General features: G+C 45.3%; 1 protein-coding gene across 4 annotated transcripts in view; it reads left to right on the forward strand.

The window, feature by feature from the left end:
• LOC111875299 (dual oxidase maturation factor 1) overlaps nucleotides 1-26,004 on the forward strand; it is a 181,181-nt gene that overhangs the window by 76,728 nt on the left and 78,449 nt on the right. For all 4 annotated transcript variants that reach the window (XM_023871424.2, XM_023871428.2, XM_023871427.2 and 1 more), the window contains exon 2: nucleotides 18,633-18,831. In XM_023871424.2, the coding sequence (XP_023727192.1) occupies nucleotides 18,667-18,831 (165 nt within the window). In that variant the 5' untranslated portion in view covers nucleotides 18,633-18,666. The remainder of the gene's footprint in view (nucleotides 1-18,632; nucleotides 18,832-26,004) is intronic.

Raw genomic sequence — 26,004 nt, forward strand, 5'->3', positions numbered from 1 at the left:
AACGTCTAATGAAGATTGTGACAGACTGAGTAGATGTATTGTGTCCTGTAATGGTTTATGAAATGTGTTGAACAGTGAGAGCATACTCCTTGCATGTAGTTACTAGTTGTAGGAGCCCAATAAATCCGATTACCGATTCAAACTCCGTCTGTAGTCTCTAAGATCGTGATAATACCGACTGGTTTATTCATTCAGTATGTAGGTGCGACTTTCGCGAATCATCACCCAACAGTGATCACCTGCAGGTGAACTGAATATTTGTTTAACATAAGGGAAGATTTTATCCTAGTTTGCGTTACAACATTTATAACTCCTTCTGCCCAACGCACGTGTATAGTATACATTGTATACGTTTACAAACTTGTTGATTACTGATTTCTTTTTACCTTGTCCATCGTCTGCTATTCTAAGTAACATAACATTTTGGAAACTGGATACGTTTCCGCTGTCAGTTAAGGGGGTGGGAGACACTTGCTCTGTTTGACCAATCATTGAGGTTAGCTCTTAATAGCTGACACAGATGTCTCACAACCGCTCACATGATGAAGGAAACAGATCCAGTTTTCGAATCATTGTGTTGTTTTTAATATTGGACGATGGACAAAGTCCGAAACCCAGTAATCCTGAGTGTTAGACACCATCGTTACGACGTTTCAGAATATACATTTACAGATTTGTTATTGAATTACGAGCAGACTTGCCTCTTTCTTAATTTGAGTGTTGTTACTTCCTCGAAATATTAGCCGCTGTGCACTGTGGCACTGGCGAGGAAAGCGAGAGCTCGAAGACCGATTCTTCTTCTTGTCTAACCTAAGATTTCAAGTTTTCACGATTGTTGTGGTATATGTTATAGTCGTCTGTGGCATGACACCATGTAGTCGAGTACTAACGTTTCGGAGGAAATGCTGCTTACTTCTTCCCTTAAAATCGCCGTTACGTTACACGAGCGCTTTATGTTGCCGAAGCTGACTTGTCATTTCTCTTATTTTTGGTGTTCTTCACGGCAATTAGCGATTATTTTGGTAAGTTTTGAACATCGACACAACACTTTTTTGTCTTTTGTATTCACAATGGGCGAATGCTATCAAATTTTATTTAATTTCAAAAGAAATTATGTTATTTCTTTTTCCTGCACAACATAGGTCATCGTTCATCCGCTGTTCTTTCCTTGTTGCGTAAAAAAACGGCGACTGCTTGCACTGAAAAGGCGATACGACGTCTGTGTAACGGAAATGGTGCAGATCACCGAGTGCTGATGGTGCGTAACCTATTCCTGAACAAAACACCCCCGCCCGTGATCTGTCAGCGTTCAGTACGAGTGTCTCCGCTGACTCGACCATCGTTAAGACGCTGAAGTCAAGGCCATTACGATGATCTGGACAGTCGCTTGAACTGGGAAGCCCTTTTATTTATTTATTTATTTACGTCTTACGTAACGTCTCTGTCATTAATTCAGAATATTTAGCGATGAATGGTGAATAAGGATTTGGAAAGGCTGTGGAAGGAAGCCTTAGTAAGCTGCTTTACGGTACCTGAATGGTATTTGCTTGGCGGGACTACCGAAAGGCGCAGTCAGGATAGCCTGTGCCCGGAGCGAGGTTTGAACCCGGGACTTCCGAATGAGAGTCAGGGGTGTATCCCATACATCCACCACGTTTGGTTTAGCATTACGAGAGAGTCTTATGCTAAGAGTGCCGGGTGGAGGTGGGTTCGAATACCACCACCGTATCCCTGCGATTCGTAGGAGGCGACGAAAAGGAAACCAAGCGCCAGGGGGTATAACTGGGCCACCCTGTGCTTGGGGATATAAATACGGGGACCTGGCCCTCCAGGTTGGGGGAGTCTCGAATCTGAGGCAGTAAAATATTATGAGTCCCGCGGTTCTCGGACCTGAGAATGACTGCGCTGGCGAAGACAAGCAGCAATCATAAACGACATACCCATCCTCTCGTCAGAGAGGATGTTGCATAAGGACTATAACCGCAAATGTTGAGTTGGAAAAATTGCTTGTCGTGAGTCTCAAGGGGCCTGGAACCATGACGAACTGATTGGCGATAAACCGCCAGTCGTAAAGTAAGGCTGACTCTGACTCTGACCCTTACTCTTACAAAAGGATCACTTGGGAGCCTTTCTCCCTTCACGTCTGCCTCTTCAGACGGTAACGGAGCTGTTCAGATTGGTTCCGCGTTGCGAGCCGAATGAATACGACGGACAGAGAATTCTTCGCAGTCACAGTCCGACTGAACCTGAAGAATTCGCCCTGATTTTTGGGCAGTACCCCAGACGTGACCGGTTCCAAGATCTGGTCCCAGTACACTACTGACGTATGCAACTGTCAAACGGAAACAATCCGTTTATTCCTTGTTCCTGCCGGATGTGTTGCGGTCCATTTCAGACGAAGAATGGCATCGCTACTTTCAACTGTTCAGACAATTGGACATACCTGGAGTCACGTCATTGTCAGTGTTAAGGTTTCATACCGCGGTCCGTGGGTATTGCGTACACAGCCTAGCCCAGCTTTCGGAAACTCTGCCCACAAAGTGACCTTGTGTCTTCCGTGTGAATACCACGTTAAACAGAGATTGTTTTCCTAAACAACATTATCCGGTTGGTCTTTGTAGCGGAGACTTAATGTGTTTCCTGTGAGGTACGGACCGAATATTTAGATATCGTGTAGGCGAACTGTACAGTCTATATATAAACTCTACGCCCCAAACACCTGGTGTCTATTTAGGTCTCTTTGCTGACGACACCTGTATATATGCGACAGACCGCAAAGAGGGTTATGTTCTCAGAAAGCTGCAGCGAAGTCTCAGTCCCGCCTGGGAATTAGCGGCAGACACCTACCACCTAAAATTGCAGCGCATGCAAAACAAGATTTTGCGCACCATTGGAAATTTTCTAAGGCGCACACCAGTCTGCGACTTGCACACAGCTTTCAACTTTCTGTATGTATACGATTATGTAACAAAATTATGCAGACGACAAGCAGAAGTCATACAAAATCATGAGAATGAACATGTTCGCGGTATAGAACAAGGTGAAACGAGACACAGAAAATATAAGAGGCTTAAACTTGGCGGTGGTCAAGCTTACGACCGTTCAAATGAATAAGTTTTCGTTGTAGCTTAAGATATGTACGTTAGGCATGATCTGCTCTGTAAAGCATGTACTGACAGAGGACTTGTGTACAGTGCAAAAGGAAGAATTTTCGATAACATGTTATATGTCAGAGAGGATGTTACATAAGGACTACTACCGCAAGAGTTCAGCTGAAAAAAAAAACTCTGGTCGTGGGCCTCAAGGGGTCTAACGCTAAAACGAAATGATTGGCGGTAAACCGCCAGTCGTAAAGTAAGTCTGACTCTGACTCTGATGTTGATGTTTCAAGTACTAGAAATAAGGCATAATCTGCTGTACTGAGTCTGTTTACATGTAAAATGTAAATATCCTTTACATTATGACAAATGACTTACTACTACAGACAATGACTCTGACAAAAGACAGACCCGTCCTGTCGTCAGAGAGGGCGCCCAACAATAACAAGACCTAAACTGTCAAACAGTAATAACACCAAGATTGACTGACTGACCGTCAGTCGCAATGTCACTTTGACTTTGACTTGATTTTTCAAACTCTAACAAGCAAGGCAACACGAAGTGGGCGACCTGCAGAGGCTACTGACACCATTAAAATGATTAAAATGTAGCTCCATTTCCCAGAACACAGAGCTCGTGCGGTTTGAAATTCAAATTATGGTCTTCGTGGCAATGACACGGTGTAGTCTGGTATGATACTGCCTCCGCCTTCAAGATTACTCTCCCAGACTGTGTTCCCTGAGGACGGACACAGCATGTTCGTATCAGACAACACGGTGTCATAGTCCAGCATACTCAATATGAAAATCATTCTAGCCTAGCCTTCCCGCATTCATATATACAAACCGAAGAACCAGATATTCAGAGCAATAATTGTATTTGTTTTGCTGTGTGCGGGTGCACGGTAGCGTAGTTGGTTGAGGCACCATGCTACAAGCCGGAAGGTCGCGGGTTCAAGTCCCGATGAGGTCATTGGGGTTTTTTTCAATTGACCTAATCCTTCCAGCCGCACTATGGCCCTGGGGTCGACTCAGCCTCTAACAGAAATGAGTACCAGGAATTTATTAAATAATTTTCCTGGGCAGTAAAGGGCGGCTGGCGCGTGAGGCTGACAACCTTACCGCCATCTGTTAACCGATTGTCTAGATAATGTGGGACCCTCAACGTCTCACAACCATATGGGCCTTCACGGCCTGTTACAGGGATAGCTTTACTTTTTTCTTTTTTTTAGTGTGTTGGTGCAACGTGGTTGTCTCACGGTAAGCAAAAGTCATAGACTGAGGGCGTCTGAGAACTGGGTGCTGAGGAGAGCATTTGATCCCTAGGGTCAGCCAGGAAGCTTGAAGAAAGTGCACAGTAACGAGGAGCTTCATAATCTGTATCCTTCACAACGAAGTGTCCTCTCTCTTTCTCTCTATGGCTCTACAGCCCTTTGGACCTTGGTCGCTTTTTCAGTTTCTTTATCCTATATACAGTCGGTGCGCCCGCCTTTGTGGTCTAGTGGTCAGAGTTCCTGGCTACAGATATAGAGGTCCCGGGTTCGATTCCCGGCGCTACCAGATTTTCTGAGAAGTAGTGGGTCTGGAGCGGGGTCCACTCAGCCTCGTGAGAATAATTGAGGAGCTATTTCAAGGAAATAGCGGTTTCGGTCTAGAAAACCGAAATTAACGGCCGTGGGAGTTCGTTGCGCTCTCCACGCGACACCCTCTATCCGCTAAAGTTGGCACTAACTTCGACGACAAGCGGCGGTCGCTCGGTCAGTATAGTTGGCTTGCGGACTAAAGCTACGGTGTTTGGTTTCTTTTGTTTTATACACAGTCTGTAGGACTCCTTCGACAAGGGATCAGCCCATCGCAAGGTCGCTACCTACACACAGAACAACACAAACATAGAATAAACGCACACAGACCTCAATGCCTCGAGTGGGATTCGAACCCACGACCCCAATGTTCGAGCAGGCGAAGATTGTTCATGCCACACACGGCGTGGCCACAGTGATCGGCACAACATACTGTTAGGTTCATAAAATCAAAGGGAATAAGATGGACGGGGCTTGTAACAAATATATACAGAAGTTATTAGTAATTAATACGTGAAACCATACTTCCACCCCCCCATGCGTCGTCGTGACTTGGTGTTTAATTAAGCACAGGGACAGCTTTACCATCTCACACAATTTTCACGTTTTGCCTTGTACTTCGGGAAGACATTCAGTCAGCCTGTTTGCTTGAAGAGAAATCTGTTACCACAATGAATAATCAAGCAATTTGTTGGGCCGTCTCGTGCATTCACATTATCTGTGGAAGCAGCCTGCAGTTTCGTCACAGTCTTTGCTTCGTGTCCACAAACATTGTGCGACTCCTGCTCGTCCTTGGCCTCGCCGTTATTACAAGCGTAAATCCTTTAAATAAACGCAAGACCGCACACGGGCACCGTCGGTAAGGCAGACATGTCCTTCGTGGGTTGAGCCAAAGTCCGATTGAATGTATTCTGAAGTGATGGCTGAAACCCGGAATAACAGAAAGAGTAAATAAAAGGACGTTGTGTTCCCTATGTGGTTTGAACCAAGGACAAGCCATCGAGGGCTCCCGGCAATGTACTGGACTAGAACGGGCTGAACTGAACTGGAAGCCGGTCAGTCGGCTGTCGGAGCTGGCGGTTTGAAGGGTTAAGTTGGATAAGACACAAAATTGCTTTGCATTCCGCAGTAGCCAAAGCTCATTTGCATATGAATTCATGCACTTTTTACGTTATTGAATTATTTTTTATATGCTTCTTTTAAATTTTTTCCATGAAACCGAGTTCTCGAGAATTTGATGGTTCCCCAGAAGGTTGAAACATGCCTGACCCTTTATGATATCGAAAGGTTAATTACCGTATTCACTGAATATTCTGTAACATCCATTTTAATATTATTCACTACGTCTCCCAAATTAGTTAAGCGAAACTCCCGAAGATTGTCAGAGCTACTGTGGCCTTTTTTTTTTATCGCTAGTGGGGTGGGACCAAGTCCCTTGTACTGCGGCCATTTCTGGCCTATTGTACCAGCTCCAGATGATCCAGATGATAGGTGAGAGTGATTGTGGAGCAATTGGTGAAATGAAAATTGGTAGGGGAAACCGAAGTACTCGGAGAAAACCTGCTCCAGCGCCTCTTTGTCCACCACAAATCCCACTTGACCAGACCCGGGCCGCCGCGGTGGGAAGCCAGCGACTCACCGCTTGAGCTATGGCGCGGCCTTACTGACAAAGAGAATATCCCATTCCCCTACCGGGAACCGAAGGCCTGTCGTCAAGTCAATGCCAGTCACTATTCCTACCGAGCTATCCTGATGCAAGTTGCTGTTTCAGTTCCACCGAACCTCTCTCGTGGAACGTTCTCTCATTAACCACGCTTAACATTTCGTTGCACGAGAAAATGGAAATATTCACATTCCAAATCTTCGCTCCAGGGGGTCTGGCCTAACGTGGCAGCTATCTGAACGGTTTGGCAAATTTCCAAAGTGTTACGACATAACGACTTTTGATTCTCAGTAAGACCAAGTGCGTTAACAAACTTTCACTCGTAAGTAGAAAACTCTTGGTAACCGCCAGTTTTCACCGCTTCAATTTGTCTCTTTAATATTAGATGACACCAATTGAAATGCTGATTAATTCTTTGAAGCCTGAAGTTCTTCTAAGTAATATTTATAAATTCGGTCCCTAACTCACAGATGACATAGTGGTCTCCATTACTAAGGCTAACAAGTTAATGCTATTTAGGGAAATGATCGCATTTTATTATATCGTACGGAACACAAACAAATACGCCCCATGCGCAGAATGAAGAGTTTTTATTGTTCAGGGAGGTGGTAGATATAGTTACCAGTGAACTTTTTAAGTATTAATTTCTTACGACGTGAGAGCGAACATTTTTTTTTTACAATATCTTGATATTAAATATTATGAAGATTATATTCAGAAACAGGAGGCACGTGGTAGCATAGTTGGTTGAGGCACTATGCTACAAGCCGGAAGGTCGCGGGTTCGGTTACCGGTGAGGTCATTGGATTTTTTCAATTGACATAATCCTTCCAGCCGCATTATGCCCCCCCCGCCCCCAGGGATCGACTCAGCCTCTAACAGAAATGCGTACCAAGAAACTTCCTGGAGGGTGGGAGGGTGGAGGAGCTGCCGGCGCATAAGGCTGACAACTTCACCGCCATCTGTGAGCCGATTGTCTAGAAAATTTGGGAACATATACGTCTAACAACCATATGGGTCTCCATGGCCTGTTACAGGATAGCTTTACCTGTATTCAGAAACAGACATAATTGCAACGCAAATTTCTTTACTTTTCCAACCAGTAACAGAACGGGCTACTTTAGCTGTAGCAAAGACCAGTTCCAATATCCTCCGTGGTCCGGCTATGCTGACTCGGATTTCTCTGACTCCTCTTTTCCGCCAAAATTCTTTACATGCATCAGTTGGATTCATTATACCGGACTTATTTCACCATTAATTAACCTTCCGGGATAGTGTAATTGGTATAGCGATTGATTACGGGCTGGACGACCGAGGGGTCGGAGTTCGAGTCCTCGTCGGGTCAAGAACTTTCTCTTCTCCACGTCGTCCAGACCGCTTCTGGGTCTCACCTACCCTCCTATCCAACGTGTACCAGGGGCTCCTTCCCCGGGGGTAAAGTGGCTGGGACGTGAAGCTCACCACTCACCTCCAGCTAGTGCTGAGGTCAAGAAGATGTGGATCTATAAATCCACCCCCATACGCCGTCATGGCGTGGTGCTTTATTAGTTGAGCACAAAGAAAACTTCACCTTCTATTACCTCACCTTCAGCTGCCAGAGTAGTAGAATAAAATAATTTAATGTGATGTCTCCACCTTATCGTGGTGAGGGGGTTTGAGTATTCCAAGGACCCTGAGAGCTATACCAGCGGTACTGTAGCTACTGGCAGGGCCTCCCTTGCTGGACAGGTCAAAGGGTAGGCATCAGACGAAGAGAGACACCAAAAACCAAAAACTGAAGGAGAAAGCTTGAGATCGCATTAAGTGGAGGAACTGTTTTGGAAGAGACTGTGGACCTGTCGTCTGACAGATTACTGATGAATAAATGAATGAACATAGTACCGTCTCCTTCAAAAACATGCGAGGGATACAACGCTGTAGTGATATAGCATTTGCTATAGGACCTCGGAAAGTCGCAGCGAGCCTAGATCCAGCTGGCCGGACGCAAATTTCTGACGAGCAGCATGGCAGACATGCATGAGCGCACAGCTGCAACCCAGAAGGCACAAAGCAAACGACGCACTTCGCAGCTCAACCCCGCATGAACACAGCCTTGAACTGGATTCGCGGAATGTCACCCTTCAGTTCGGACATGTGTGTCGCGTGTAAGGAGGTCGCAACCCGGCTGCTAATGGTGTTGTGATGTTCCACACCAGAAGACAATGCGGAGACATACGCAATGGCTCAATGCACGTTGTGACTACGTACGCAGGCGGAATGAAACGACAAGTGGCATCGTCATCCTATACCAGCGTGACCTGTGTTTATTTGCTCTCTTGGAGGACGCGGACTTCGCAGACAACGTTGTCATCTGATGTATTGAGTCCATGGCGGACAGTTTCCGACCTCGATCAGTTTGAACTTAATAAGAGAAGGAGGGAGGGAGAGGAATAAGTATATTACGGTGAAAAATAAGGGGTAGGAACGAATGCGGGAGAAAGGAGAGGAGATAAAAGTATGTGGCAAAAGGAGTAAATAGATGAAGGATGGAAATATAATGGAAATGATTTCCCCCCGAGAGATTAAACACTGTCTCGAGATTTATAATCAGCAGACATAATATCGTCGTCACAGAACGGAACTTATAAACTTAATGTTATTAATTTATCTGTGTTTATTCCATAAACGGCTCTTTGAATTTTGAACTGGTAATTTTATGGCTTTCCATTTTGGAATAGGTGAAAGGTAAGTGCAACTTATCGCCGCCATTTTATCCCAGATCGTCAGTCACACGTTTCGTTCCATTTTTAATTTCCTTCTTCGTTTCGTTGTTTTTTTTTCCGTTCCCACGTTTGCTTCGAAATATTCAGTACTTAGTAGACCTTTCTTAGGTTGAGAACTCAATCATTCCACCTGGCCTGCATGTACCTTCCTCTCTCTCTGCTTATGGGACTCTGTCTGCGTTCTGGACTGATGACGCTGTTTATGTGTGAAGAGTACCGAAGAAATTGCGTGTTTGTGTTTGACTGCAGACAAATTCTCTGTCAGGTTTCATAGTTTGGTATAAGATCATACCACCGCTTGCTGGAGGCCCGCGGACTGAGATCTCCGCCCTGAGACCCGCCTTCATGACTTACAAGGTGCGACAATTTAATTCCCGGAATGGCCGCGGCATGTCGCTAGGGTGCTGAGTCAGGCAAGCTCATGTACCCAAGCACATTTGGATAAGTTCCAACTTGCGTTTACATGAGTCACAGACCAAATGAGTCGTTCGTTCCCAAGCAGCAGAGGAAGCAGTACGTGCCCGTGGTATACTGTTAGGGGAAACATGAGTGACAAGAATCTGGAGCAAGGGATAAATATCAAGTTTTGTGTGAAGATTGGTAAAAGTGCTAGCGAAACTTTAGCCCATTAACAGTGGCTTATGATGAATACACTACGAATAATTCGAGCGTTTCTGAATGGCATAGACGTTTCAAGGAAGGACGAGGAGATGTGCAAGATGACCCAAGAAGTGGGCAGCCAAAAATACAAAGTAGAGATGCGAATGTGGACAGAGTACGAACAAACAGTGAATCAACAGTGTTACGAGTATCTGGAAGTGCTGACGAGGTTACGGAATCTGCTCGCAGGAAAAGATCAGAACTCTGGCCTGATAAATGGATTATTCAGCATGACAATGCACCTGCACGTGATGAGTTAAGAGTCTGCGAGATCCTGGCTAAGAAATCCATTACAAAAATGGACCATCCATCTTATTCACCTGACATAGCCCCTTCAAATTTTTGGATCTTTCCAAAATAAAAAAAAATGTCCTGAAGGGACAAAGATTTGTTGACATAACTGACATCCAACGCAATGTGACGTTAATGCAAGGTATTGCGGAAAACGATTTTCAAGATTGGTTCCGGCAGTGACATCATCGTCTCACGAAGTGCATAGCTTCACAAGGATAGTATTTCGAAGGCGACAGCCGCCTCTAGTTCACAGGTTAGCAAATTTTGCGTTCACAGGTCCATTCCGGGAATTAAATTGTCGCACCTTGTACTGTTTTACAAGCAATGGTCGGGATATTACAGCGAATTACACCATGACCCCTTCCTTCCAAATATTTTCCACTTCATTATTCACTAGTCATCCCACAACTCGACGTTTTGCAATCCGAGCTGTTGGCAGCGTCTTTAAGTTAAATTGAAATCCATTATATTCCTTTTTCTGCAGTTGCATCACAGATACCTTTTATCCATGTCCCTCCTTCCTAATTTCGTCGTGAACGCCATTTTGAAACACGTACAACTGTCAATAAAATCGCACGCCCCTGTCATAATAAAATCACTGAACCAAAGAAACGAGCACTGGAGCGATCCTTTCTAAACGTCGGGTCACACACGACTTCACTTTTCCTTCAGCACGAACATTCCGTTATGTGAACATGCGCAACAAAAAATGTTTTCTTAGGGTCACATAATGAGCAGGGCGTTACTCACCTCCTCGCCCAGTTCCCTCGCTGTCATTTCACCCCGTCACGGTCGGTGGAGGCGCCGCCAGGTAGCAGCACTGCCCAGCCCCGCCCACCCTCATTACATCGCTGCAGTAACCAGAAGCGGGCAGCCTGCTGCTTCTGCGTTCACATCTTGGTCTGGAGACCGACTATCCTCACCGGGGTTTCTCGTGAGTTTTCTCAGCCACGACCACTTCTCTCCACATTCTTTCCAATTCACTAATACTACTGTGGCGCGTACAGCCGTTGCTGTGCAATAGGCAAATAAACAACGGTGTTATGCAGCCCATTTCTAGGCAACGGATCGGTGAATACGTTTCCGCTGCAACGAATACTCTTAACACTAGAGTTACTATTGGTAACGGTGTTTCTGCTCGGTCCGTGCAAAGCAGTTATAAGGAAGACAGTTGGGGCGGTCCAGTTAGATGTCAGTAGTCAGCTGAGAGTTGAGTTCTGCACGATAATCTGTGAAGATAGAATCTGAGCGCGTGAAGCTGAAGAATCTCCATTGTTGGAAGCCGTTGCCAGGGAACGGCCGATGAAGATACAGTAAGCTGGAGAAAGGCTTAGCGGATGCTGTGGTGATTTGTAAACTGTGGAGATCAGCGATAGTCACACACAGACACACATACATGTGACACTGTTATTCCACGCTGTGCAGTCTGAGCTACTCACAGCGAGTTTAAAATTCTCTGTCCGTCCCATCCTCTCTCTCCCAAACTGCGCGTCATAAGAAATATGGTAAAGAGACAACCCAAAGAAAATTGTTGGTTTTACTGATATTTATATGGATTGACGTCCTTGTAATTTTCTTCCCCCGTTATTTCATTCACAAGAAACAGATTGGGACGACGAAAACAATGAGGACCTAACCTTCGTACGTTTTATTGCAGCAATGGTAACGGAATTCATTTACACTATATTCTCACGTGCGGGAATACGGTTTTCTTCACATAGCCTGCCCCAGAAAGACTGTGTTCAGAGCATGAAATGTGAATGTAAGTAGTGGAGCATGTAGACACGATGCCAAGTAATGACTCTGTAAACAACGGCCGTTGCTAGGTAATGGCCTAAACAGTAACAGAAGAATGATGCTCTCGATGCGGTCCTTGCGACAGCTAAGTGACACAACAATAGAAAAAGTTTATGGTGAGGTGTTTTCTGTGCGGTCCGCGTCGAGGTGCTATAAGCAGGACAAGTTTAGAATTTAGTCTTTACCTGTGTGGAGGCGGGGTCGAATATTTCCACCGTGACCCTGCGAGTCGTAGGAGGCGACGAAAAGTGAAGTCTCAAATCTGAGACAGTAAAATATGGTCGCGAGTACGAAGGGACTCGGACCCGAGAAAGACTGCGCTGGCAGGTGTCACCAGCTTATACAAAAGACAGACCCGTTTTCGTCAGAGAGGGCGCCCCACAAGAACAAGACCGTAACTGTCAATCAGTAATAAACTGGGGCTCGACACCGAGACTGACTGACTGATTGACCGTCAGTCGCAATGTGACTTTGAATTTAGTTAGGTGTGAGACAGTCGCTGGCCAGTAAGGACGTGAACACAGAAGTTGGGGAAGCTGCGGCGTTGGAAACCGTCACCAGGCGACAACCGGTGAAGATACAACAGACTGAGAAGTCTTAGTGCGTGCTATAGCGAATTGTAGAGTGTGTGTGAATTAGCGATAGCGCTATAATTACTTGTAGTTACGATATGTAAGTGGTCAGTAAATCCAATTACCAATCCAAACCCCCGTTTGTAGTCACTCATACACATGACAGTAGCCATAATGGGCAGCAGTAAATGGTTTCTGAAGCTATGTTGCGGATTTTTCAGAACGGGCACGCTAACAAATGTAGTAAATGTTCATCCTAAATAGTGATACATTTTAGCGCTAGGAGTGTTGTGCGGCCGATCTTACAGACAGCTGTATTGCCGCTGCAACGTTATTAGCTGCCATTAGATTTGGAGTGACATCGCAATGTGACGTCATGTAGTGTTTCGAAGTCTGCTTGCTTCTTGGACCCAGAAATGGAGACAGTACGTTCCTCCGAAATGTAAGTGAGCTTACACTGAATTATTCGCGTCACATCACAGAATATTATGTCCTTCGCCGTGATAGCTGTAAGACACCAAATCTTACACAAATTTTCCCCGTCGGCCATACTTACCGGTACGGCCTGTAAGTTTAGCACTGTAAGCGACTTGGCGGCACACTGGTAACTAAATTGTAGCATGTAGAGCCGTTGCTGGGCAACGATCTCGAGATAACCCAATTTACAAGCGTTGTTACTGATTAACGGCTTCGCAAACAAACATGTTCCCACGGCAACGGTCAAATTGTAACAATGCGGAAAGTATTGTCACGTATCGGGGTTTGCGTACCTAATAATAATGGGTTCTAGATTTGATGATTGGGTTTATTGGCATTTAATTACAATTACAGTCAATTATAACGGCTCACACATTGAACGGCGTCTAACGAATTTGTCTGAAGAATCTCACTAACATCTCACTCCTCTCTCAGTCTCTCAAATTCTCGAATGAACTCCCTTTCATAACTGCTAGGCGGTCGGAATGGAAGTCACCATTTAGAACGGTTGATTCCCTTGTTATCCTGTTGGTTGTCACGGGAATCTTGTGTCTAGCAACTTGCTACCTAACAACGACGCGTTGGCTGCTATTCGTTGTAACGGAAGCTAATCTTTGTTAATATTCGTTGCCGCGGAGACATGATTACTGAGCCGTTTCTCAGCAATGGACGTCTGCTGCGGCTCCACTATTCCGGCTTTCAGCCCTCATGCCACAGTATTAAAGTGGATGTTAAAGAAATTGGTTATGTGGTTATGAAAAGACTGGAGTGGACCAGGATAGGTTGTGAGCCTGTGGGCTGGTGTGACGCGGTATTGGATTGAACAGGCAAGCATCTCTCAGCGGCTGAACGGGCACTCGATTCATGGGATAAGTGGTCAGCTGATTAGGGAAATTGTTGCGCGATTAGATGAGTAGGAAATACATCGATTGAATTGTTTTGGGTTGATTAGTAAGGAAGAACTTAAGTACGCAATTTTGGGATTTGAAATTTCATTCCAAGATTGAGATTGGCATGGCATGTAGTATTCATTGGAAGAAACTGAATCCATATAGGATTTTGGTGGGAAAGCCAGAAGGAAAGAGACCACTAGGAACACTTAGGCTGGGGCCACACGAGCACATAAAATGCGTCCGTTGTAACGAACGTACTTTATGACGGACGTTGCTGAGGACACCACACAGTTGCAGAATGCGGTGCGTAGTTTTTTGTCAGCAATGGAGCCAGAAGAAAGCGTCGCATTCGCCTCTCTTATTTATTTCTACAACAAACTTCACAACGTTCATTACAACGGACGCATTTTGTGTGCTCGTGTGGCCCCAGCCTTAGACGTAGGTAGGAGGATAGTATTAAGCTGGATCTTAGAGAGATAGGATGGAGTTGTATGGACTGCATTGATCTGACTCGGGATAGAGACCAGTGTAGGGCGCTTGTGAACACGCTAATGAACTTTCGGGTTCCATAAAATGCTGAGAAATTCTGGAGAAAGTGAGTCATTGGCGGCTTCTCACGAAGGGCTGAGTACCATGGAACTAGTTAAGCTACGAACATGAACTGTTGAGAGGTAAGGGAACATGTACGCTTAGCGCAATGATTGTGGCGCAGTGTCTCGCTCTTTGTTCGTTTATGTCGAATGACGCAAGACTTTCGGAAAAAGTGAATGGGACCGCAAAATGTGTCCCGTTACCCTTTACAACTCGGTTGGAAACATTTTTCGCTCCGATAAATATTCAGTGATATACTCACGAATTACATCCCCGGGTTAATCTCATATTATTCTCGTCAACCGAGAATTTTGAATATGCGAACAGATTGCAGTGAGAACTCGAATGTGAAAATCCATTAGTTGGTTTGTAGATTTGTTCACATGCTGACCGAAAGACATGAAGATATGGCGAAGCTGATAGTTATATACTTTCAAAAACTTATAGTCACATGCGTGTTGTAAATTGTAATTATTGTTACTACTGCAATATTTGCCCGTGATTCTGAACGGAAAACTTGTATCTGAAACACCCTATAGATTGAACGTATTTTATCCCCACATCTCTTCAAATATGTTTGAATGCCGGTATATTTCGGCGTCAACTAATATGGTGTACAGGAAACACGCTGGGATGTCTACTAGTCAAATAGTTGTGACGTCACAACGTACGTAAAATTTCACCTATGGAAGTAATAAAAGAGTGAAACTCAAGCTATGTTTTCTTTTTCCTTTCTACCTATAGAGCTTAGGGCACTATTTGTGACGCCGCTTTCCTCGTCTGCACGCATCTTCTTTACGTAACAGAGCCACGATGTTTCTCTTCCTCTGATTCCGGAAGAGGGGTGGGGGCACAATAATTAAACCGGTTAAAGCACAGAAATAAATATATGTACCATACTTTAACGTAAAGAACTCTGCCTTCTGTCTGTGGCTCTACAGACCTTCGTTGGACCTTGACCGCTTTTTCAGTTTCTTAATCGTATACACTGTCGATAAGACTCCTTGGACGAGGGATCAGTCGGTCGCAAGGCCGCTGCTTATACACGGAACAACACATACACAGAATAAACGCGCACAGACATCTATGTCTTGAATGGGCTTCAAACCAACAATCCCAGCTTTCGAGCGAGGGGAGATAATTGATGCCTTAGATCGCGCGGCTACTGTGATCGGCCCGAATTCTGTCTGTACAGTGTACACATATGTTAAGCATGGTTCTCAGAAGAAACGGTGATTGTGTCCCTTGAACAGCTTTAACATATTCGTCTTTGTAATGGAGACGCAGTGTGAGGTGAAGTTAAAATTGTCGCTGTGCTTAACTAATTAAGCACTACACCATGAAGACGTATGGCGGAGTAGATGTATAGATCCACATATTATTGACCTCGGCACTAGTTGGACGCGGGTAGCCAGCTTCACGTTGCGGTCGATTTATTCCAGGGGAAAGGGCTCTCGTTACCCATTGGATAGGAGGCTGGGTGGGCCCCAGAGCTGGTCTGTACGACGTAGAAAGAAGAAAGTTCTTGCTCCTCTTGGAACTCAAACTCCGACCCCTCGGTCGTCCAGCCCGTAGCCAGTCTCTATACGGACTGCGCTATCCCATTTTGAATAGTAATTACATGAAATAATGGCTCCAGCATCGCGGCGCGTCCAGTGGTAACGTCGCAGCTGCACGCAAAAGCTTTACCACGTGCTGTATGACGCTTCCTGTTCGCGCCGTATATTCTGAGTCCGCTTAGTAACACTTTCACCGGGCAGGTTGGCGTAGCGTTAATACTCGCAGCTTGTGTCCTGGAGGCCGTCTGTTCGAATCACGGGCGGGCCACAGGCTATAACTGAATGAGGATTAATGTGTTATTTTTTCAGTCCCTCCAGGAAAAACTGGGATAATGCCTCGAGTAGATCAAATCCTTTCAAGTTCAACATTCATGATTCATCCTATTTGACGCTATATAGACCTAGATACTGACAGCATCATAAATATAAAACAACGCTTTCGGAAAAGCGACTTTTGTCAGTGGTTGTTGGTTCACGCTCCTCTCGCCTGAGAACGTCACTATGAGATGACCCGAGTCGGCTTATGGTGTAACGCGCGTTGCTCACATTCGGGACATATTCAAATTATCCTGTCCTCGAGCTTTCGTGATTTCGTGGTTTTGTGATCTGTCTTTAGTTATGAACCAATTTCTCAATATTGGTTCCCATGGAAACAAATGGCTTCGTGATCTGTCATTGGTTGTGAGTGAGTTCCTCAATATAGTCATTGGTTACCATGGAGACAAATTGCTTCGTGATTTGTCATTGATTGTGAATCAGTTTTTCAATATAGTCGTTTCGGTTTCCCGAGATGACTCAGCCTCTAACAGAAATGAGTACCAGGAATCTTCTTGGGGGTAAATCGTTGGTTTCCATGGTTTCCATGATCTGTCTTTAGTTATGAACCAATTTCTCAATATTGGTTCCCATGGAAACAAATGGCTTCGTGATCTGTCATTGGTTGTGAGTGAGTTCCTCAATATAGTCATTGGTTACCATGGAGACAAATTGCTTCGTGATTTGTCATTGATTGTGAATCAGTTTTTCAATATAGTCGTTGCTTACCATGGAGACAAATGGCCTTAGAGTCTTTCACTGGTTTCGAATGAGTTTCGCGATATAGTCGTTGGTTTCCATGGAACAAATGGCTCTGTGATCTGTCATTGGTTTCTAATGAGTTTCACAATATAATCGTTGGATAACAAATGGCTTTGTGATTTGTCATTTGTTGTGAACCAATCCCTCAGTATAGTCATTAGTTGCAATTGAAACAAATGGCTTTGTGAACTGTCATTGGTTATGATCAGTTTCTCAACATAGTCATTGGTTCCCATGCAGACAGATGGCCTCGCAGTCTTTCATTGGTTTCGAATGAGTTTCACAATATAGTCATTTGTTCTCACGGAAACAAATGGCTTCACAACCTCTCACTGATTTCCAGTAACTTGACGTCAAATTATGCGCCGTCCTTATAGATGAAGCCTTTCTGTGTTGCGTTGGGTTCTGCCTCGATTTGCTCAGATGGTGGTAACAATGGATGGCGTGATAAGACGCGGCAACGTGCTTTCGTGAAATGAAATATTACATAATTACGTAAGCAGTAATAATCTGCCAGACCGCTGAGAATCCTTGCCTGCCCCCGCCCCTCTCCTACAGAGCACAAACAATTTCATTTCGTGACGCTATGTCACGGGTTCCCAAACGACCTATCATTTTAGCAGCTCAGAGCAGTCTGCACAAACACAGTGGTAGCGGGTTGGAACCTGTTTCCAAAGACTTCTGTTTCGCCCTGTGGAGATGAGTCAGTCTGCATCTTAGGAATTTCGCCCCTCTCCCCGTCTCATTAGGATGTAGGAATTCTGTAGGATTATACGAGGCTAGAAGGGCACACGGTAGCGTAGTTGTTTGAGACACTATACTACTAGCCTGAAGGTCGCGGGTTTGATTCCCAATGAGGTCATTGGATTTTTCAATTCACCTAATCCTTCCAGCCGCATTTTTTTTCCTGCATTCTACTCAGCCCCTAACAGAAATAAGTACCAGTAATCTTCCTGGGGGTTAAAGGGCGGCCGGCGCGTAAGGTTGACTACCTCACCGCCATCTTTGAGCTGATTGTCTTGAAAATGTGGGAGCATCGACGTCTCACTCGCCTATGGGCCCTCACATACATTTTAAATGAGGCCAAGGCTTAACTGGGGTATCTCTACCAGGCAGTAGAAGTGCGCAGAGTTCTGGTATGTGAGAATAGCCGAAATGTGGAGGCGCTGTTTCACACATAGTCAGGGAGGATGTGATGACCGCCAAATTCCTGCTCCATAGCCGCTTGAGACGTGTGGAGATGGACGCGGGAACAGTTTATACAGATCTGAGAAGCAGGCGGTTAGTCACTGGCTTTCCACCACGGCGGCCAGGGTTTGAGCCCGGGTCTGGTCATGTGGGATTTGTGGTGAACACAGTGGCGCTGGGGCAGGTTTTCTCCGAGTATTTCGGTTTCCCCCGCCAATTTCATTCCACCAGTTGCTCCAAAATGACCATCATCTATCATCTGGGGCAGTATCAAGTGAACTCAGTCTCACCCCACTAAGAATAATCAAGAAACATGTTATGGTAATATGACCAAGATTTAACTACGTACAGTATTATTCTCACTTTGTTTACATTGTGAATCATGAAATCGTGTAGTCTGAGCCACCCGTTCCATGTTGCAGCGGGGTGACGCCGACGAGCACGTGAGGAGCGGCCATGAAGGGCTGGTTCGACGCGTTCAGGAACGATGGCGGCCCCACCCTCTACAGCTACAGCAACCGCACCCCTGTCACGGGCGATGTGCAGACTCTCACACTGTACCTCATCTTCTTCACCGTCTTCTTGGCCTTCCTCGTCATCTTCCCCGGCGTCCGGAAGGAGGTGAGTCACGTATCCATACATCTGCAATAATGGACAGTGACGAGCTTCGTAAATTGTAGCCGTCTTCTCTCCAAAATTTAGGATGATCAAAATAAGAAATATGTGATGGGCGTCAAATGTTGCACGCATGGGAGAGAAACTAAATACGTACAAAATTTTGATAGGAAAACCTAACGAAACGCACCGTCAGGAAGGCGTAAGCATAGACAAGAGGATAATATTAAATGGATATTAAGAAATTGAGTTTGAGAATGTGGATTGGATTCATGTGGCTCAGGATAGGGGGCAGTAGTGAACACGGTGATGAACTTTGAGGTTCTATAAAATGATGCTAATTTCTTGACTAGCTGAACAAGTGTTAACCAGCTAAAGAAGAATTCTGCTCCAATATTTTAGTTCATGTCGTATGCGTCCCTTTCCCCCCTTCTGGTGGTTGCCGTAGAAGGCATAGTAGTGCATGGAGAGATTTATTTTCGCTGCTGACTAATTCAGAACACTATCTGATATCATTTGAGGCACTGTGTTACAAGCCGAAAGATCGCGGACTAGATTCCCGATGAGATACTTGGATTTATCAATTGACCTAATCCTTCCAGTCGCACTATGACCCTGGAGTCGACTCAGCCTCTTAACACAAATGAGTACCAGGAATCGTCCTGGGGTCAAAGGGCCGCCGCCGCGTAAGACTGACAACCTCACCGCCATCTGTAAAACGATTGTTTAGAAAATGTGGGAGCCTCGACGTCTCAAAAGTCTATGGGCCTCAACGGCCTGTTGCAGGGATAGCTTTTTAACGTTTGTACTGAGCGTCACACTGACGTAAGGACATTTGAGCCAAATGGTGACGCATTATTCTGCCACCCTGCACCCTGCCCCCCTGTGGCCCAACTTCTCATTTCGTATTTCGTTTAAAATTCACATTGAAAAAGCTGCTTCGTTTACGGTCCCTTTGACAACGCCGTAACAACTACAGAAGTTTTATGGATCATTTGAGAAACGTGGGGTGGCTTTGAAGCGTGAACTGGCAGGGAATCAAACCCGCGACCTTTCGGCTTGTAGGGTAGTGCCCTAACCAACTACGCTACTGTGTAAACTTTATCGATGGCTTTGAGTGTGGATCCTAAATATTACATTCAATTGAAATCAGTTAAGTATCCTTGACTACGGAGCACGCGGACGAAGACATGGAAAGCGCATTTCCCTTTTGGAGGGTGTATGTCGTGTGCAGAGGCCGGAGGCGCTGATCGTCTGTAGAACACACACACATGCCTGAGTGGCTTTCTACGAGACGTCACGCAGCTTTTACTCTGGCTACTACCACAGTCAATAACATAGGGCATACATCTCCTCGCTCCCACATCCGCACGGGACAACACGGCTGACGCAATTTGTCCACCGATAATTCGGTCCATCTGTTGATTTGAGTGAGAGTGAGAGCGAGCAGAGTCACTCCTTATTAGAGGCGGAGTGACCAGTAATAGTCAGACCCCTCCTCTCTTTGGAAAGAACAGAAATATGGTCATGGGTCCCGACGGTGCCCGAAACCAAGACTGTACTGGCGGGTACCAGCGGCAGTTTACTGGACCGGGCTAATTAACCATTTATTGTTATATAGGGGTCGAGGGCTTCGTGGGGACGAATATTCATATTGTGATAGCTCAGTTGTATGGGAGATGGTTACCAAATTTTCGGAGAGCATACTGCCTCCATCTTCAAGGTAGAAATGAGGATTGTCCCAGAAAATGGAGGCAGTTTATTCCTCTAAATCATATGTACTCACATACCAGATTACACAGGGAATTCAGAAATCTACATGAAGAATTGTATTTCTTTGGAGGAGTGGTTTATTTTACGAAAGTGTTAGTGTGTCGAACTCCAGAGTGTCTTAATGATTCATGAAGTGTAAGTAGGAAGGGATTCGGAAGGAAACTGTCATGACCTCACCAAATTACTATCCCGGAATTTGCACCAAATGGACTGAGGAAAAGCGCGAGAAACATCTTGGTCAGCATAACCTGTGTCCTGGCCGACATTCGTACCTAGCACCTCCAGAATAGAAGTCTCGAGCTTTACCGCTACAGTAACTTGCTCCGTAATTCCATTTCCTTGCCCTTGAAATGCTTAGGAACTTCACGTCTTGACAGTTTTCAGATTATCCTTCCGCGTTAGTTATGCAGCCATTTGCAGTTTAGCTTTCCGTCTTTGTTCTCATAATCTTGTGCATTCTTCGTCAGACGAGGGTTTTGTGTTACTTCTGTTCCTGTTTACCCAGACTTCTTTCTGCCGAAGTGTTTATATTGTTGTTAATGCCTGTAGAAGCCCTACTGGTGTCCACTTAATCATCGGGCTTTTCTAAGTTGCACCAGTTTCTTGAGACTGCATCTCTCCATGGCAACAGCCAGGCAGCAGTCAGTATCACTGTCCGCTCACCTGAAACGTCTGACACCAAGCACACTTGAGTGCTGTCTCCTATCAATCAAAATATTGACACGCGTTTGTGACTAGAAACTGGCTTTTGACTGACAGTTGGATTTATTGAACTCTTAGAACTCTCAACTACTAATAATTATTATAATGCTATTCATAACTTACACACTTAACAAATCACTGTAGCACACACTAATTTTCCGTCTGTTACGGTCTTCACTAGTCGTTGCTTGGTTACGTCTTTAATCATGGTGCTTCGGTGCCCACGTCCTCACTGGATGACGCCTGGCTTGCAATTAACTGTCAACCACAACACATAGCATCACTAGTCATGACTGTCTAGTCACTGGCTCTAACTGGCTGTCACTCCTAACTAAAAGTCAAGAGTTACTTTACGGCTAGCGGTTTACCCCTAATCAGTTCGTCTAGGCGCGGTAGCGTAGTTGGTTGAGGCAGGTTAGGGGTTCGATTCCCAGTGAGGTCATTGGAATTCTCAACTTACCTAATCCTTCCAGCCGCACTATGGCCCTGGGGTTGACTCAGCCTCTAACAGAAATGAGTACCAGGAATCTTCTTGGGGGTAAAAGGCGGCCGGCGCGTAAGGCTGACAACCTCACCGCCATCTTTGAGCCGATTGTCTCAAAAATGTGTGAGCTTCGACGTATCACTCGCCTATGGGCCTCCACGGCTTGTTACAGGGAAAGCTTTACCTTTTACTATCGGTATAGCTCCGAGGCGGCAGGCTGGGCCATAGAAGATTTGAGTTCGATTCTCGGCAGTAACAAGAGATTTTTCTGTTCTCTGCAGCGTTCATACTCCCTTTAGCGCCCTATTAAGTTGCTACCAGGGTGTTTCATGTATGTAATAGCGTATTGCCCTTTGAACATTCAACGGGAATTCTCACATAAACTTTTGTTATCTTCATCTTCTTTCCTTTTTCTCCCCTGTTCTTTTCATATCCATTTCTTGTCCTTAATACTGTCTGCCTCTTCCTTCCTACCTCTCCTTTACATTCGGACACTTTAGTTAAATAAGATTAAAGTCGCCTGCTGCCACAGTTTTGTGTTGCAGGACCTTTTGCAACTCTTAGTTTCAGTTCACAACGCATCATAGCACAGACGCTACAGTAGACTGTGAGAGGATACCGTATTTACGCATGTATAGGCCGCGTGCGTGTATAGGCCGCAGCACAATTTTCAGACAGAAATTATAGAAAAAATAATTTTCTTAGAATATTATTTCAGGAGTAGAAATTATTCCGAAATATTCCGAATATATATATTTTTTTAATGAAGTGTGATTTCGAATATTTCGAATATAAGCCGCACCCCAGTTTTCCTCTTGAATTTTTGGCAAAAAATGTGTGGCCTATACATGCGTAAATACGGTATTTTATGTACCTTACAGCAGAATTCCGTCTCCGTCCCTCCTGAACTCGCTGGGTCCATAGCAACGCGTGATTATAGTCACGTGTTTTATGCGTACACGCGCGTGCCTGCAGAGAGAGGAAAGTGGCGACCTAGTGTGTGTGGTGCCTACTTCTGAGTGTATGCGCGGAAACGCCTTAGTGTGGAGGCTCACAAAGGTTAAGGTCAGGTTATGTTAAGAAAGTTGTACTAATCGGCCAGTGACGTGCTTTCAGCCAAATGAGGAGTGGTTCGAGTCAAGAATGGAGCATGACATCGTAAACACTTTCTTAAGCGCATCACTGCAATGGCTCAATTAGCAACATTACAAAGACGATGCTATCTGAGCAGAGTCAATCATGATAGGAAAATTAGGAACAGAAAGCAAAAGACATATATCGGAAAATGTTCCTTTGTAAATAGGACCATCGAACTCTGGAAACAACTACCTGCAAATGCCTTAGGGACTTTCTCCTGCAAACCAAGTCATTTTAGTAAGAGAGTTAGGAAAGTGGTAGGCCGCCCCATAGCTCAAACGATTAGTCGATGGCTTCCCACCACGGCGGCCCGGGTTCGAGCCTGGGTCTCTTCAAGTTGGATTTGTGGTGGGTATAGTGGCAGGTGTTCTCCGAGTACTTCAGTTTCCCCTGCCAATCTTCATTCCACCGAATTCTCCATCACCATCATCACCCGGAGCAGGTACAATAGGCCAATCAGTGGCCGACGTGCCGAGTGGACCCAGTTGGACTACACCCCCCACTATACAAATTTTTAGGAAAGTGATAAATAAGGCAAAGTGAAGGTGTGTGGGAAATCATCCGAAAATGCAGTGACGTGACGTGAAGTGAAGTAAATTGTGGTGAGGATGTGAAGGGTACGCAAGTGTAGTGAAGTGGAATGAAGTGAAGATCACGGTGAAATGTGAGTGCCTCAGTTCAAGACATTACGTATTTCATGANTCTTCATTGTGACTTAAGTCTTACAAACATGTCCATGTATGTGTTCCCTAATTCAATATTATCTATCTGTTCCTCTACAGTCCCTTATGAGTACTAGGAATCTTCCTGGGGGTGTGAAGGGCTGCCGGTGCGTAAGGCTAACAACTTCACTGCCATCTGTGAGCCTATTGTCTAGAAAACATGCGAGTCTCGACGTCTCACAACCTTGCTGGCCTCCACAGACTGTTACAGAGTTAGTTTACCTTTTTTTCTACAGTAATTTTGTTGGACCTTAGCCGCTTTTTCGATTTCTTAATCCTATACACAGTCTGTATGACTCCTTGGACGGTAGATCAGCCAGTCGCAAGGCAACTACATACACACAGAACAAAAAACAAACTACGTGGCCTGTAGTCCGCCAGCGAACTATACCAACCGAGCGACCGACGCTTGTCGGCGAAGTTTAGTGCCAACTTTTGCAGAACAACATAAAGACAGAAAAAAGGCACACAGACATCCATGCTTCGATTTGGATTTGAACCCACGATCCCAGCATTCGAGTGAGCGAAGACAGCTCATGCACCAGACCACCGGCCCACTGTGATCGACCCCGATTTCAATATTATTGACACTAATTGACAATTGCCGGTCACGGTAGCCGAGCGGTCTAAGGTATGTAGTGTCTTCGCTCGCTTGGAAACCGGGATCGTGAGTTCGAATCCCACTCAGGGCATGGGGGATCGTTGGTTCGAATCCCATTCAGGGCATGGATGTTTGTTGGCGTTTTTCTGTGTTTGTGTACAGGTAGAGGCCTTGCGACGAACTGATCGCCCGCCCAAGGAGTCCTACCGAATGTGTAAGATCAAGAAAAACCGATGTGAACAGAGAAGATCATGGAGGTAGGCCTAGGCCTACCTGGCACCTGCCTACCTGACTACGCTTCGCAACATTCCGGAATACCGCAGTCTTAATATTCACGGTCTTTACAAGCTCCAACCTGAAAAAAATAAAATTGAAAAATTGCCCATCTTGGTATGAAGAGCGTGCCATTTGAGGCAGCTCTGTATCGCGGGTCACCTAGATCACCAACGTAGCGTCTGTACGCAGGTAGGACGTAGGAGACATTAGCGTCATTCGACATTGAACTCAAAGTTATGGTGCCCCAGTCCAGTTGGGTCCACTCGGCACGGCGGTCACTGATTGGCCTATTGTAGCCTGCCCCGGGTGATTATGATGATGGAGAATTTGGTGGAATGAAGATTGGCGGGGGAAACCGAAGTAGTCGGAGAAAACCCTCCCCAACGCCACTTTGTCCACCACAAATCCCACTTGACCAGACCCGCTGGGAAGCCAGCGACTAACCGCTTGAGCTATGGCGCGGCCTTTGGAGCCCCATGAAGATGGACAGTTTATTTGTGGGTTTCTCGAAATGGCATCTGACAGGAACAAGGCCAAGTGATCATGCACGAATGAAGCTTGACGTATTAAATATGACCGTAGGTCATGATATAAGACTCAAGAGTCGGACTCAAAAAAGCATTCGTCAGACAATCGTTGGTTGACGCTTTATCACCTGCAGAGAATATGTAGCATCAAATGGAAAGGCGATTATGGAAGAGAAATAAGGACTGACGTGTAATGAGGGCGTTATGCAACTTTGTGAGCTTCAGTCCTGACATATACTTGGAAGAACTGAGGAAAAGAACTGACAAGGTCCGATAGTCGATACTGGGACATGAACCCGGATGGTAAGATTGGGTCCAGGCTCGTGCCGTGGAGTCATGAACACAGAGAGTGAGCGAGATGAATTGGAGAAAGAGGGTTTACAGACAGATGTGTGAACGTGCAGACTCGCATCTCTGCGCACTGTTAACCCTAGTAGTAACAGTGATAAGTATATGTGTCATGTTCTTTAAAAAACAAACTGAAAACTCTGTGGCTTGAGTCGGCAAGCGAACTATACCGACCGAGCGACCGCCGCTTTTTGGCACAGTTAGTACCAACTTAACGGATAGAAGATGCCTCTTGGTCAGCGCAACGAATTCCCACGGCCGTTAATTTCGGTTTTCTAGACGGGAGCCGATATTTCCTTGAAATAGCTCCTCAGTTATCCTCACGAGGCTGAGTGCCCCATTCGAGGCCCACTATTTCTCAGAAAATCTGGTAGCGCCGGGAATCGAACCCGGACCTCTGGATCTGTAGCCTGGAACCATCTTTAGGATTAGAAAAAAAAATTAATTTTTCCCACACAGTGTACTTATATGTTACGTATGGGTCATTCCATGTGAAGTCATCCAGAGAGGTCGCTCACCATTTTTAAAAAATTCATATTTTGTACACTTATTTCTACATATTTTCACACTTCAAAAATATTTGTAAAAAATTGTAATCCGTTTGTTTCT

The sequence above is a fragment of the Cryptotermes secundus genome, unplaced genomic scaffold, assembly GCF_002891405.2.
Source record: "Cryptotermes secundus unplaced genomic scaffold, Csec_1.0 scaffold1406, whole genome shotgun sequence".
Lineage (NCBI taxonomy): Eukaryota > Metazoa > Arthropoda > Insecta > Blattodea > Kalotermitidae > Cryptotermes > Cryptotermes secundus.